The following is a 13,632-nucleotide window of genomic DNA, read 5'->3' as shown; positions in this document are numbered from 1 at the left end:
GCACGAAAAGAAAACAGAAGAACAAAACAACCAAACAGAGAAAAACAACTAGCTGGATAAACCTCAGTTAAAAAAAAAAAAAAAAATCAATGATTACATTAAGTGTAAATGATTCATAGATCTAAACGTAAAAGGTAAAAGTATAATTTTTTTTAATTTTGAAGAAAATCTTCATGACTTGAGGTTAAGCAAAAATCACAGACATCACATCAAAAACATATAAAAGAAAAAAGATTACTTGTCTTCTTAAAAAATTTTTGCTCTTTGAAAGATATTGTTAAGAAAATGAAAAGACAAGAAGCATCTGGCTGGCTCAGAAGAGCACGTGACTCTTGATCTTGGGGATTGTGAGTTCGAGCGTTGGTTGTAGAGAGTACTTATAAATAAATCTTCAAACAAGAAAGATAAATTACAGAATGGGAGAAAATATTTGAAAATTGTATATATGACAAAGGACTTGTAAGGAGAATACATAAAGAACTCTCAAAACAGTAAAGAAACAACCCAATGACTCCATGAGTGGAAGACATGAACATAAACTTCACCAAAGAGGATGAACAGACAGCAATTAAGCACATGTAAAGATGCTCACAATATAAATGAGATACACTACACTCTCACTAGAATGGCTAAAATCAAATATACTAAAACAGCACATGCTGGAGAGCACACAGAGCAACCAGAACTCTCATACACTGCCGGTACGAATGCAAAATGGCACAAACCTCTGGAAAAGCATCTTGGCTATTTCCTTTTTTTGTTGTTTTTTTGTTTTTAATGTTTGTTTACTTATTTTGAGAGAGAGAGAGAGAGAGAGAGAGAAAGAAAAGCCCAAGCAGGTTCTGCACTGAGCACATAGGGCCCTACATGGGGATTGATCCCAAGCCACTGAGAGCATAACCTGAGCCCAAAGCCAAGAATCAAATGCTCAACCAACTAAGCCACTCAGGCACCCCTAGGCTGATTCATATAAACTAAAACATAGGGGCAGCTGGGTGGCTCAGTCTGTTAAGAATCTGACTTCAGTTCAGGTCATGATCTCGCCGTTCATGAGTTTGAGCCCCACATTGGGCTTTGCACTGACCATGCAGAGCCTGCTTGGGATTCTCTCTCTCCCTCTCCCTCTACCCCTGCCCCACTCACACTTTCTCTCTCTCAAAATAAACAAACTTTAAATATATATATACTTTTATATACATACATGTACATAAGTACATACATATATATAAGTATATATATATGTATATATATATATGAAGAAAACATGTGTGCTCATGCTGGCAGAGCATGAGAGGCAGAGGGAGAGAATCCTAAGCAGACTCCACACTGTCAACACAGAGTTGGATGCAGGGTTTGAACTCAAGAACTGTGAGATCATGACCTGAGCCGAAATCAAGAGTTGGACATTTAACCAACTGAGCACCCAAATGTCCCTAAAGTCTTTATTTTTAAAAAGATAGGAAAATTTCAAAATACACATAGAACTTTTACAAATGATAAGTACTGTCCATGAAATTGAAAATTCAGTGGAGGGGGGTTTAAAAGCAGATTAATTAGAAAATGAAGAAATAGTTACTGAACTGAAATATTCAAGATCTAGGGAATAATCAGGAACAAGCACAAAGATACATAGAAATAGAAAGAATAAAGAAAGGATAAGATAGATGCAGAAGATGAACAGAGAGCATGTCCCAAATTCTGGAATGAGAGTCAGAGAAAATAATGGAAAGAGCTCTGATTCTATTCAGGATGTAAAAAGCTGCAGGGAAGACCATTCGCACATAACATCAAGCAAATCTGGATAATCTATAAAATAATGACATTTCTTGAGTTCATTAGAGACCCAAAGCCACAAGGCAACCACTAAGTTTTTCTTCCTCAATGAAAAGATATGACACAAACTGCTCACTCTTGGGTCAATTTAGGGGAGGAAAGCAGCCCCCATTAAAGTGGGTAACAAGAAATCAGTAAAATTTTGACAAATTCTTTTTTTTTGTTGCTTTTTGGTTTTTTGGTTTTTTAAAAAACATTTTTATATATAGAAAAAGAGAGAGAAAGAGAGAGAATGCATGTGCATGCAGAGGAAGGGCAGAGAGAGAGAATCCAAAGCAGGCTCTACACCATCAGCACAGAGCTCAATGTGGGGCTTGAAATCATGAACTGCGAGAACATGACCTGGGCTGAAATCAACAGCTGGATGCTCAACCAACTGAGTCAACCAGGTGCCCCAAATTTTGACAAACTCTTAAAAACAAATATGGGATACAGTGTCATTTTGGAACAGGTTGTAGCCCCAGACACAGAGACACCACCAGGAAAACCAGGGTCATGCCAGAGCTTCCTGTTTCTGACACAGGCACTGCTGGGGCACAAAATGAAGCCAGAACTCTTCTTTGATGGGAACCAAACACCCTGAAATGCTGAAAAAAAGGCAATAAAGCAATGGAAAAAAAAAATCTCTTGCTTCCAAGGAAGGAGCATTCAAATCCATATGACTTTGGAAGAAGGACAGAAAACACTATTGTTACCAAGACAAAGATCCATTGCTTCAGGAAGAGAGGCAGTGGCAAAAAACCCATTCCATGGGTGGAGCAGAAAACCCACCGGGCCCAGGATCCTACACTGACCCTGCAGGAGGAACATGGAAGTCCCGTTCCAGACCCGGGCTGGCTTTGGCTCGACTGGGAAGGAGACGCAGGGACACCGGGGAGCGCAGCCCCTGAGGCGCAGGTACAGAGGGCCGCCCAACAGTGAGGGTGGGCCGTGAAAGCAGAACTCCCTTTGTTCCCCCCATTAGCCTGGCACTGAGTAATAAGCATCAACAACTACTGCTGGGGGAACATCAAGCACATGGAGAAAGGTTCCCCTCAGAAAGGCAGAAAGCCGAGTGGATCTGGAACACAAAGAAGAACCCTCCAGGGGCACCTGGGTGGCTTAGTTGGTTAAGCGTCCGACTTTCGCTCATGTCATATCTCACGGTTCGTGGGTTCGAGCTCCGCGTCGGGCTCTGTGCTGACTGCCAGCTCAGAGCCTGGAGCCTGTTTCAGTCTGTGACTCCCTCTCTCTCTGACCCTCCCCTGCTCATGCTGTCTCTCTCCTACAAATAAATAAAACATTAAAAAAAAAAAAAAAAAAAAGAAGAACCCTCCAGCTCCCAACACCCCATTCTAAGCATTAAGAAAAACAGACCTTGAATTTGAATTCACAGATGGAAGAACCTGACACCTGTGGTAATGTGGTGATTTGAAGCTGCTGAAGATGATGAAAACAGTAAAAATCCCAAACCAGCTCAACTGCTGATGGCTCTGAGTTGACCCCACTAGCAGCACGATAAAAAACATGTGCCCACTTCTGAGCATAAATGCTATTTGCTTCAGTCTCTACTGTGTTTCCATAACGAATCACTAAAAAAAGAAAAAAAAAAATGACATACAAAAATTCAGGAAAAAAGACCCCAGAATCAGGCTCCAAGATGATACAGATGTTGACACTATGAGACAGAGACATTAAAATAACCATGATTAAAAATCACAGAGACAGAAATAAAAATGGAAGGAAAGATGGGAAGTTACTGTTTAATACACAGAGTTTCAGATTTAAAACATGTAAAGTGTCATGACGACAGATGGTGATGGGGCGCCTGGGGGCTCAGTAGGTTGAGCTTCTGACTCTTGATTTCGGCTCAGGTTACAATCTCCCGGTTCATGGGTTTGAACTCCAAGTCCAGCTCTGTGCTGACAGTGTGGAGACTGCTTAGGATTCTCTCTCTCCCTCTTTATCTGCCACTCCCCCTCTGTTGTTTTCTCTCTCTCTCTCTCTCTTAAAATAAACATCAAAAAAAAGATAGATGGGGCACCTAGATGGCTCAGTTAGTTGGTTAAGCGTCCGACTTCAGGCTCGGGTCATGATCTCACAGGTTGTGAGTTCGAGCCCCAAGTTGGGCTCTGAGCGGGCTTTGTGCTGACAGCTTGCAGCCTGAAGCCTGCTTTGTGTCTCCTACTCTCTCTGTCCCTCCCCAACTCACACTCTGTCTCTCTCTCCCTCTTTCTCTCAAAAAATACATATTAAAAACATTTTAAAAATAAGATGGTGGTGTACTTAAATTAAATACATCATGAATGTATTTAATACTACTAAACTGAACCCTTAAAATAATTAAGAAGGTAAGTTTTATGGTATATGTATTTTATCACAATAAGAAAAATGAGGGGGATAAAAGCTAGTATAAAGATATATAAAAAAGTCTTGAATCTTAAACGTAGTGGTAGTTTCATAAAGCTACAGAGATGATAAAATTGCATGGAACATACACAAACACAAAGTTATTGTAAAACTGATAAAATCTGATGGGGCACCTAGCTGGCTCAGTCACTTGAGCGGCCAACTTCAGCTTAGGTCTTGATCTCATAGCCCGTGGGTTAGAGCCCCACGTCGGGCTCTGTGTTGACAGCTCAGAGCCCAGAGCCTGTTTCAGATTCTGTGTCTCCCTCTCTCTCTGTTCCTTCCCCATGCTTGCTCTTTCTCTCTCAAAACTAAATAATCATTCAAAAAAATCTGAAAAAGTTCTGTGAGTTTTACTAATGTCAATTTGCTGGATGTGAGAGTATACTCTGTCACACTATCATTGTCACAGGCTGGATGAAGGGTAAGTAGAATTTCCTTGGATACTGTTTGTTTTTTTTACAACTTCCTGTGAATTACAATTATTTCAAAATTAAAGCTTTAAAAATATGTGTAATGGGGCACCTGGGTAGCTCAGCCAGTTGAGTGTCTGACTTCAGCTCAGGTCATGATCTTGTAGTCCATGAGTTTGAGCCCCGCGTCAGGCTCTGTGCTGACAGCTTGGAGCCTGGAGCCTGTTTTGGATTCTGTGTCTCCCACTCTCTCAGCCCATCCCCCTCAGAAATGGATAAATGTTAAAAAACATTTTTTTAGATATGAAATAACAGATGAAATAAGATTAGCAAAATACTGATAATTGTTCATGCCTAATGTGTAGCTGCAGGTTAATTATTCTATTATTTCTATATATAAATCTATATATATGTCTATATATATATATATATATATGAAAACTTCCAAAATAAAACACCGAAGAGAAAAATAGCCATATTAATAAATTAAAAGATGTAGTGGAAAAAGCTGTACAAATGCATTAACAAATGGGAACTTTCGGTAGAGAGAAATTAAGGATCAAATGAAAATGCTAGAGGTAAAAAACATGACATTACAAGTGAAGAATTCCTTCAAAGGCTCACTGGTAGGAGGGACTTCACCTGAGGAAAGAATCTGTGAACTTGAAGATAGGGTAACAGAAAGTATCCAAACTGAAATTTAAAGAAAAAACAAAGAGTAAAAGACATAGAATAAAGCATCCAATCCCTGAGATAATACGCCAAATGGACTAATATATGTGCAATTAGCACTGCAGGAGAACAGAAAACAGGACTGAAGATTTGAAAAGTTGTGGATGGAATTTTCACACTAACACACCCTAGAAATAACACTGTCAAACTGGGGAAGAAGAAAATTAAGAGAGAGGTTTGAAGGCAGCTCCTGCCCCAAAATTAACCCTTACAGCAGACTTCTTCTCAGGACCTATGTGATCCAGAGGAGACTAAAGAGTATCTTCAATGATGTGCGAGAAGAGCGGCCGCCCCAGTTATCAATGGTCAACAACACATTCCTGGTTTCCTCCCGCATAGGTGTTCCCTGTCCAATCCCTCTGGCAAGACCGTCTCTCCACCAGAAGGCCCACCACTAGTCCCTCTTCCATTCCGATTTTCTCCATAGTCAATCTCCTGAAGTCCAAGGCTTTAACTTCTACCCACTGACTGAAAACTCCGGGGCTCTGTCTCCTGCCTACACCTCTTCTGAGCTGCCTACTTCCTATTTTTACTTCTGTGTTTCACGGGCACTCAACATGTCCAACTGAAGTCACAATCTTACCTGCCATGAATCTCTTTCAACTTTCCCAATCTCAACAAATGCAATCACCATCATCAAGGAGCGGTCTCCTGATCTCTCCCATTCAGCCAATAATTAATTCTGCTTCCTAAATATCCCCCAAATCCAAACCCATCCAGCACTGTATCTCAGCCACCATTACGATAGTCCAACCTACAAATTTCCCTGCTTGATATTCTCATAGGCTAATCACTGACCATGCTGTACTTACTACTGTCCCCCTCAATCCCTTCTCCCTGGGGCATCCATAATAGTTCTTTCTAGGATGTCACACACTCTTCAAGCTCTGCCTTAGTAGCTTTATGCTGGTCTCAGGACAATGATCAAGCTCCTCATACCAAACTCCATGTAGTGTGGACCTCACATACTTGGCGGCCTCATCTCAGAACACACTCTCCAGCTCACCCCCTGCTACTGTCAGTTGCTCACAGACAGCATGCTCCATCTTTGCAAACTGCCCATGCACAACTACTCTGTCTAGGACCTCTTTGTTAGGTTACACCTACACATTATTCAGATGTCAGCTCAATTTTCAGGAAATGATTCCATGTTCTTCCTGGAAGTCACATTGCTGCTGTATGCTTCAACAGGCATTACCTAACTCTCCTCTGTAGCACTGAGTGCAGCCACATTTTTAGATTTATTTCCATAATTAACTTATGACTTTACCAATAGGCTATAACCTCCAGGAGTTATCAAAGATTCTATCTGTCCTTCCTCACATTTTAAAGCCTAGCACATAGGTAATGTATAATAAATTTTTGTTGAATAAAAAAATAATATGAGAATTCAGATTTAATATATAAGCCATATATATGAATATGAATATGAGCTATAATAATGTTACGCTTTCAGAGATATTTTGATATTTACTTACCAAAAAAAAAAAAGGGGGTAAACCTAAAAATGTAGAGTGAAAACAACCCTTAAAAAAGTAAAAATTTGCAATATCTTACCTAGACACAAATTCACTTAATTCTGAATATTCGGTGGGCTCCATTATTATGTTGAGGTCAGTAATAACTGAAGATAATCTCTCCTTATTCTAAAATTTAAAAATAAAGTTTATATATCAGATCACAGTAAACATGTAAATAAAATAAAGGCACAAAAATAATTTTAAAATATGCAAAATGAAATACCACCAAGCAATAGGAAAAATTAAGAAAAGCCACTGAAAATATTGGTTATTAGTTAAAGGAATAAAATCAGATCTTTATTCCATACCAAAAACCAAAATGAACTCCAAATGAATTATTTCAATGAACACTAAGACCATAAAATATTAGCAGGAAATATAGACATTTAACTGATTACTGAGTGAAGAACAACTTTCTAAGAAAACAACAGGATAAAAAAAAGGCAAATATAATGACAGAAAAAAACTCAGTATTTTTTTAAACTTTATTTCTGAGAGATAGTGAGAGAGAGAGCACACATGACTGGGGTAGGGGCAGTGAGAGGAAGAGAGAATATCCAACATGGGCTCCACGTGGGACTTGAACACATGACTGTGATATCATGACCTGAGCTGAACTCAAGAGCCGAACTCTGACGCTCAACCAAGTGAGTCACCCAGGCGCTCCAGAAACTCAATATATTTATATTAAGAAATGACTTTATAAATAAAAGAGAAAGAATACCCGCTAAAAATTTTTTACTAGTAAAAAGACAAACCTAAATTAAACTAATGAGATAACACTTTTACCTATTAAGTCATTTTGACAATGCATTCTTTAAAATATGCACATTCTCAGGGTACCTGAGTGGCTCAGTTGGTTGGGTGTCCAACTTTGGCTCAGGTTCATAATCTCATGGTTTGTGAATCTGAGCCCCATGTCAGGCTCTGGGTGGACAACTCAGGGCCCAGAGCCTGCTTCAGATTCTGTGTCTCCCTCTCTCTCTGCCCCTAGCCCATTCACACTCTGTCTCTCAAAAATGAATGTTTGAAAAAAACCTTTTTTTTAAATATACATATTCTCTGTACCAGCAGTTTGACTTCAAGAATCTATCCTCAAACAGTAAGAAGTGAAGACAAAGACTTATGGCTACCTATTACAAAAATGTATTTTGATCTGTAAATTCAGGTTTTCTCCTTGACTCTAGTAAACTTTGCCCTATTATATACTTGCCTATCATTTCTCTTTCACTTGTTTCTATTCTTGCTTTTGCAAAAGTCATATATGGACCATTCAAGGTCTTCCAGATTGTTCTTTTCACTTGCTCTTACAGGTGATTTTTCTCAAGATTGTCTTCCATATTCAACTCCTGGTCACTTCAGTTATAGTTCTCAGCACTTTAATCATTTTATTCTTCTTTCTCTCATCTTTTTCTCTTACTCAATTTTCTTTAAATGCTTCATTTGATAGAACGGGTTTTATATAGTATGTTTTTGTATTTATTTCCTGGATTAATTATTTCAAAGTGATCTCCATTTTCCTGTTAATTCATCTCATGACCATATGTTTGTCTAAGTCCTAAATGAAGATGAAAAAAACTTGGCACCAGATCTGTGCTCTATTCTCGAACTACTGTGTGTTCAGAGGACTAGATCTAGCAATTTTTAATATTTCCTAGGAAAACAGGGAGTGGATACTTCCTGACACTTCTCCATTTGTCTAGGCACTATCTGATGTGTCTGTATTTTGAGCTGCTGGAGAAATAGATACTGAGGGCTTACAATCTTTGTTTAGTTTTTTTGCTGCCTGAGGATCCAGTGGAAATTGTTAGGAGCAGCTACAGTTTAAGTAGTCTGCTTGTCTGTTTGCATTTACCACCATCTCTCATCCAAAACATAAATTCCAAAGGCACTCTTACAACTCAAAACTAAAAAGATAACGCAAGTAAAAACTGGGCAAAGGATCTCAATAGACATTTCTTCAAAGACATACAAATGGGCACATAGTACATGAAATAATGGCTAACAACATTAGTCATCATCTGGTCATTCCATTTGACACAACAATTCTATTGTTAGATATACACCTAAGAAAAATAAAAACATATGCCTATTTATAAGCTTACACACAAATGTTTACAGCAACATTAACAGTAACAAAAAGGTGAAAACAGCCCAAATGCCCATCAACTAATAAATGAGTAACAAAATTTGATATGTTCACACAGTGGAATAAATTCAGTCAAAAAAAGGAAATGAATGAAGTAATGATACCTACTCTATGAACAAAACCTTGAAAATACTATCTTGAATGAAAAGAGCCCAGTCAAAAAGATCACATACTACATGATTCCACTTAAACGAACTGTCCAAAATACATAAACCCATAAAGACAGAAAACAGATTAGCTGTTGTGTTGGTCTGGGCAGGAGAAAAGGGACTGAGGGATAAAAAGTAAGGGGTTTCCTTTTGAGGTGATAAAAATGTTCTAAAATTGATGTGGTGATGGTTGTACAACTCTGAATATACTAAAATTTACTGTATATTTTAAATGGATGAATTATTTGATATGTGAATTACAACTCATTTGACCTGTTCTAAAAAATTTTTAAAAACCTCAGAGGTACATCTTGTCTTTTGTCTGAGTATGTGTGTTGGATTTTGGCCATTCACCCATTAGGAAAGGCAAATAAACCTTACCTCACCATAAAGCCTATGATTTACGAGTCCGTCCTTATTTATTTATATATTTTTGGCATACTGTGGATTCTGTTCAGTCACTGGAAAGCTGACTTCAACACCCTGTTTCCCCATCTCTCTCCTGCCTGTTGGAGCGCTAACTAGGGCAATCCTCCTAGTAGTTAGATGAAAGAAGGGATCTTACACACCAACCTTACCTCAAAGTCCCTGCCTGGGTCTCTGCAACACATTACTGTCTACCAAGGTTCATTCAATTTGACTCTGTAGTTCTCAGACCTTGGTACAATTTAAGAATTGTGGGTAAACACATTCAGGAAAAGGTCCCATTAACTGCAAAATTTATATACTCCTAATAAAACACACTACATCAGATTTTGATGTTTTCTTTCATTTCGGTTTGAATGTCCTCATATTAGATACATTTTCTTTGGAGCCTATGATATGGGATTATATTCTTTGTGTTTTTATTGAAGTATAACTGACATAGAATATATTTTTAGTTGTATAACATAATGACTTAATATTTGTATATACTGCAAAACGCTCACAATTAGTAGTAATACATACTCATAATGTATAATACATAATGTACATACTCATAATACCCATAATGTTTTTTTTAAAGATTCTATTTTTAAGTGATCTCTGTACCCAACATGGAGCTTAAACTTACAACCCCAAGATCAAAAGTTGTATGCTTGGGTGGCTCAGTCGGTTAAGCGTCCAACTTTTTTTTTTTTTTAATGTTTATTTATTTTTGAGAGACAGAAACACAGAATGTGAACGGTGGAGGGGCAGAGAGAGAGGGAGACTGTGAATCTGAAGCAGGCTCCAGGCTCTGAGCTGTCAGCACAGAGGCCGCTGCAGGGCTTGAACCCACAAACTGTGAGATAACAACCCAAGCTGAAGTTGGACACTTAACTGACTTAGCCACCCAGACGCCCCAAGGGTCCAACTCTTGATGTTGGCTCAGGTCATGATCTAATGGTTCGTGGGACTGAACCCCATGATGGTATCTGCGCTGACAGCAAAGAGCCTGTTTGGGTCTGTCTCTCCCTCCCTCCCTCTCTCTCTCCCTCTCTTTCCCTCCCTGCCTCTCCCATACTCATGCTCTGGCTCTCTAAATAAATTAAAAAAAAAAAAAAAAAAAAAGAGTCACAAGCTCCACCACCTGAGCCAGCTAGTCACCACACAAATTTTTTTTAATAAAAACTTTTAAGATTTAACCACTTAGCTACTTTGAAATGAGCAATTAAATATTAACTATAGTCACCATGCTATACATTAGATTTCCCTAACTAATTTAAAACTAAAATTTTGTACCTTTTGACTCCCTTCACCAGTTTTGTACACACATCCCCAGCACCTTGTCTCTGGCAACCATGAATTGGATTCCTATAATCTTTGAGCCTGGTCATTTTTTCATGTTTTTGACTTTCGGGGATTCTACATATAAGTGAGATCATATGGTATATGTCTTTTTTCTAACTTATTTAGCACAATGGTTTTGTTTGTTTGTTTTTGTTTTTTGTTTTTTTAGTTTATTTTTTTGAGAGAGCGAGTGAGAGCACATGCATGATCCAGTGGTGGAGGGGCACAGAAAAAGGGAGAAAATCTCAAGCAGGCTTTACATTCGGCACGGAGCCCTATGCAGAGCTTGATCTCAGGATCATGAAATCATGACCTGAACCGAAACAAGAGTCAGACGCTTAACAGACTGAGCCACTCAGGCACCCCATGTATCTGTTTCAGTGTTTTTGTTTCCTTCAGATACATACCTAGAAGTGGCATTCCTGGATAATGTAGTAGGTTTTGTTTTGTTTTTTTTTAATTTTGGAAGGCATTCCATTATTCTTTTCTATACTGACTATACAAATTTACATTCCCACCAACAGTCAATAGTACACAAGAGTTCCCCTTCCTCCACATCCTGGCCAATACTTGTTATTTTTTGTCTCATTTATTATAGCTATCCTAACAGGTGTAAATTGCTATTTCATTGTGGTTTTGATTTCTATTCCCTGAATTTTTCATGTACCTATCTGGCCATCCATATGTCTTTGTGAAAAAAAAGTCCATTCAGATTCTCTACCAATTAAAAAAAATTTTTTTTAATGTTTTATTTATTTTTGAGAGAGAGATACAGTGTGAGCAGGGGAGGGTCAGAGAGATAGGGAAATACAGAATCTGAAAACAGGGTCCAGGCTCTGAGCTACCCATCAGCACAGAGCCCGACTCTGGGATCCAGCCCACGAACCATGAGATCATGACCTGAGCCAAAGTTGGACACTTAACCAACTTAACCGACTTAACCACCCAGGCGCCCCTCTCTGCCCATTTTTAAATCAAATTGTTTATTTTGCAATTGAGTTACAGCGGTTCTTTACGTATTCTGGATATTAACCCCATCAGATATAGGATTTGGAGATACTTTCTCTTATTCCAAGGGTTAACTTTTCATTCTGCTGATGATTTCCTTTACTGTCGGGAAATTTTTTAGTTTGATGTAGTCGCACTTCTTTATTTTTGCTTTTGGTATCAAGCAAAAAAATCAATACCAGGACATGTCAAGGAGCTTACTGCCTATGCTTTCCTCTAGGATAATTATGGTTTCTGGTCTTACATTTAAGCGTTTAGTACAGTTTGGGTTAATTTTTTGTGTATGGTATACGACAGAGGTTCAGCTTCATCCTTTTGCACGTGGCTGTTCAGGTTTCTGGACACCATTTAGTGAACAGAGAGTCCTTTCCCCAGTGTATAGTCTTGACAGTCACAAATTAACTTACTACATGTGTGGGTTTAGTTCCAGTTTGTCAATTCAGTACCATTAATCTTTTTATGCCAATACCATACTATTTTATTTTTTTCCTATTTTTTTAATGTTTTATTTATTTTTGAGAGAGAAAGACATAGCGTGAGCAGGGGAGGGTCAGATAGAGAGGGAGATACAGAATCTGAAGACAGGCTCCAGGATCTGAGCTACCTGTCAACACAGAGCCCGACGTGGGGCTTGAAACCACGAACCGCAAGATCATGACCTCAGCCAAAGTCTGACAGTTAGCCAACTGAGCCACTCAGGCACCCCAATACCATACTGTTTTAATTACTACAGCTTTTGTAATGCAACTTGAAGTCAGGAATCATGATGCCTCCAGGTTTGTTCCTTTTGCAAGATTCCACTGTCTATAAGGGATCTTTTATGGCTCCATATACATTTTAGAATTGTATTTTCTATTTTTGTGAAACTTGCCATAGGACTTTTGATAGGGATTGTACTTGAATCTACAGATTCCTTTCAGAACTGTGGACATGAAAAAATATTAATTCTTCTAATCTATGAGCACAATATATCTTTCCATGTATTTCTGCCTTCAATTTCTCTGGTCAATCAATGTCTTCTAGTTTACAATACACAGGTTTTTGATCTCCTGTAGGTATTTCAATCTTTTTGAGGCAGTTGTTTTCATAATTTCTCTTCCTTACAGTTCATTATTAGCGTACAGAAAAAGAATAGATTTTTGTATGTTGATTTTATATCTGGAAGCTTTACTAAATTAACTTATACGTTCAAACGTTTCTTGGTGGATTCTTTAGGGTTTTCAAGATTTCTTTTTATTTATTTATTTTTTTTATTTCTAGGATAGAGAGAGACAGCGTGAACAGGGGAGGGTCAGAGAGAGAGGGAGACACAGACTCTGAAACAGGCTCCAGGCTCTGAGCTGGCAGTCAGCACAGAGCCCGACGCGGGGCTCGAACCCACGAACCGCGAGATCATGACCTAAGCGAAAGTCGGACGCTTAACCGACTAAGCCACCCAGGCGCCCCAAGATTTCTTTTTATTATTATTATTATTATTTTAAATGGTATAATTGGGTTTAATATCCTGTACTCATTTTTCCATTTTTCATTTTGCCAACATTTCATTAAATTAAAAAGAAAACTTTTAAGTGACACTAAAAGTAGATGTGGATATCAGCCCGGGATGAGTCACATAGGAACAGACCTATGTCCGTTTTCTTAGTAGGTTCACCCATTCTGCCATTATGTGGGACCTGATAGTTATGTGA

The 13,632-nt window shown here is 38.5% G+C and overlaps 1 protein-coding gene across 2 annotated transcripts in view; it reads right to left on the bottom strand.

Annotated features, from left to right (window-relative positions):
• Positions 1-13,632, bottom strand: part of LOC120219629 (centromere protein P) — a 235,405-nt gene that overhangs the window by 195,342 nt on the left and 26,431 nt on the right. For both annotated transcript variants that reach the window (XM_039216469.1, XM_039216470.1), the window contains exon 4: positions 6,924-7,012. In XM_039216469.1, the coding sequence (XP_039072400.1) occupies positions 6,924-7,012 (89 nt within the window). The remainder of the gene's footprint in view (positions 1-6,923; positions 7,013-13,632) is intronic.

This window comes from Hyaena hyaena, unplaced genomic scaffold, assembly GCF_003009895.1.
Source record: "Hyaena hyaena isolate Hyena2069 unplaced genomic scaffold, ASM300989v1 scaffold_634, whole genome shotgun sequence".
NCBI classification, from domain to species: domain Eukaryota; kingdom Metazoa; phylum Chordata; class Mammalia; order Carnivora; family Hyaenidae; genus Hyaena; species Hyaena hyaena.
Note: the sequence above shows the minus strand (reverse complement) of the source record. Positions and strands in the feature narration are given on the sequence as shown.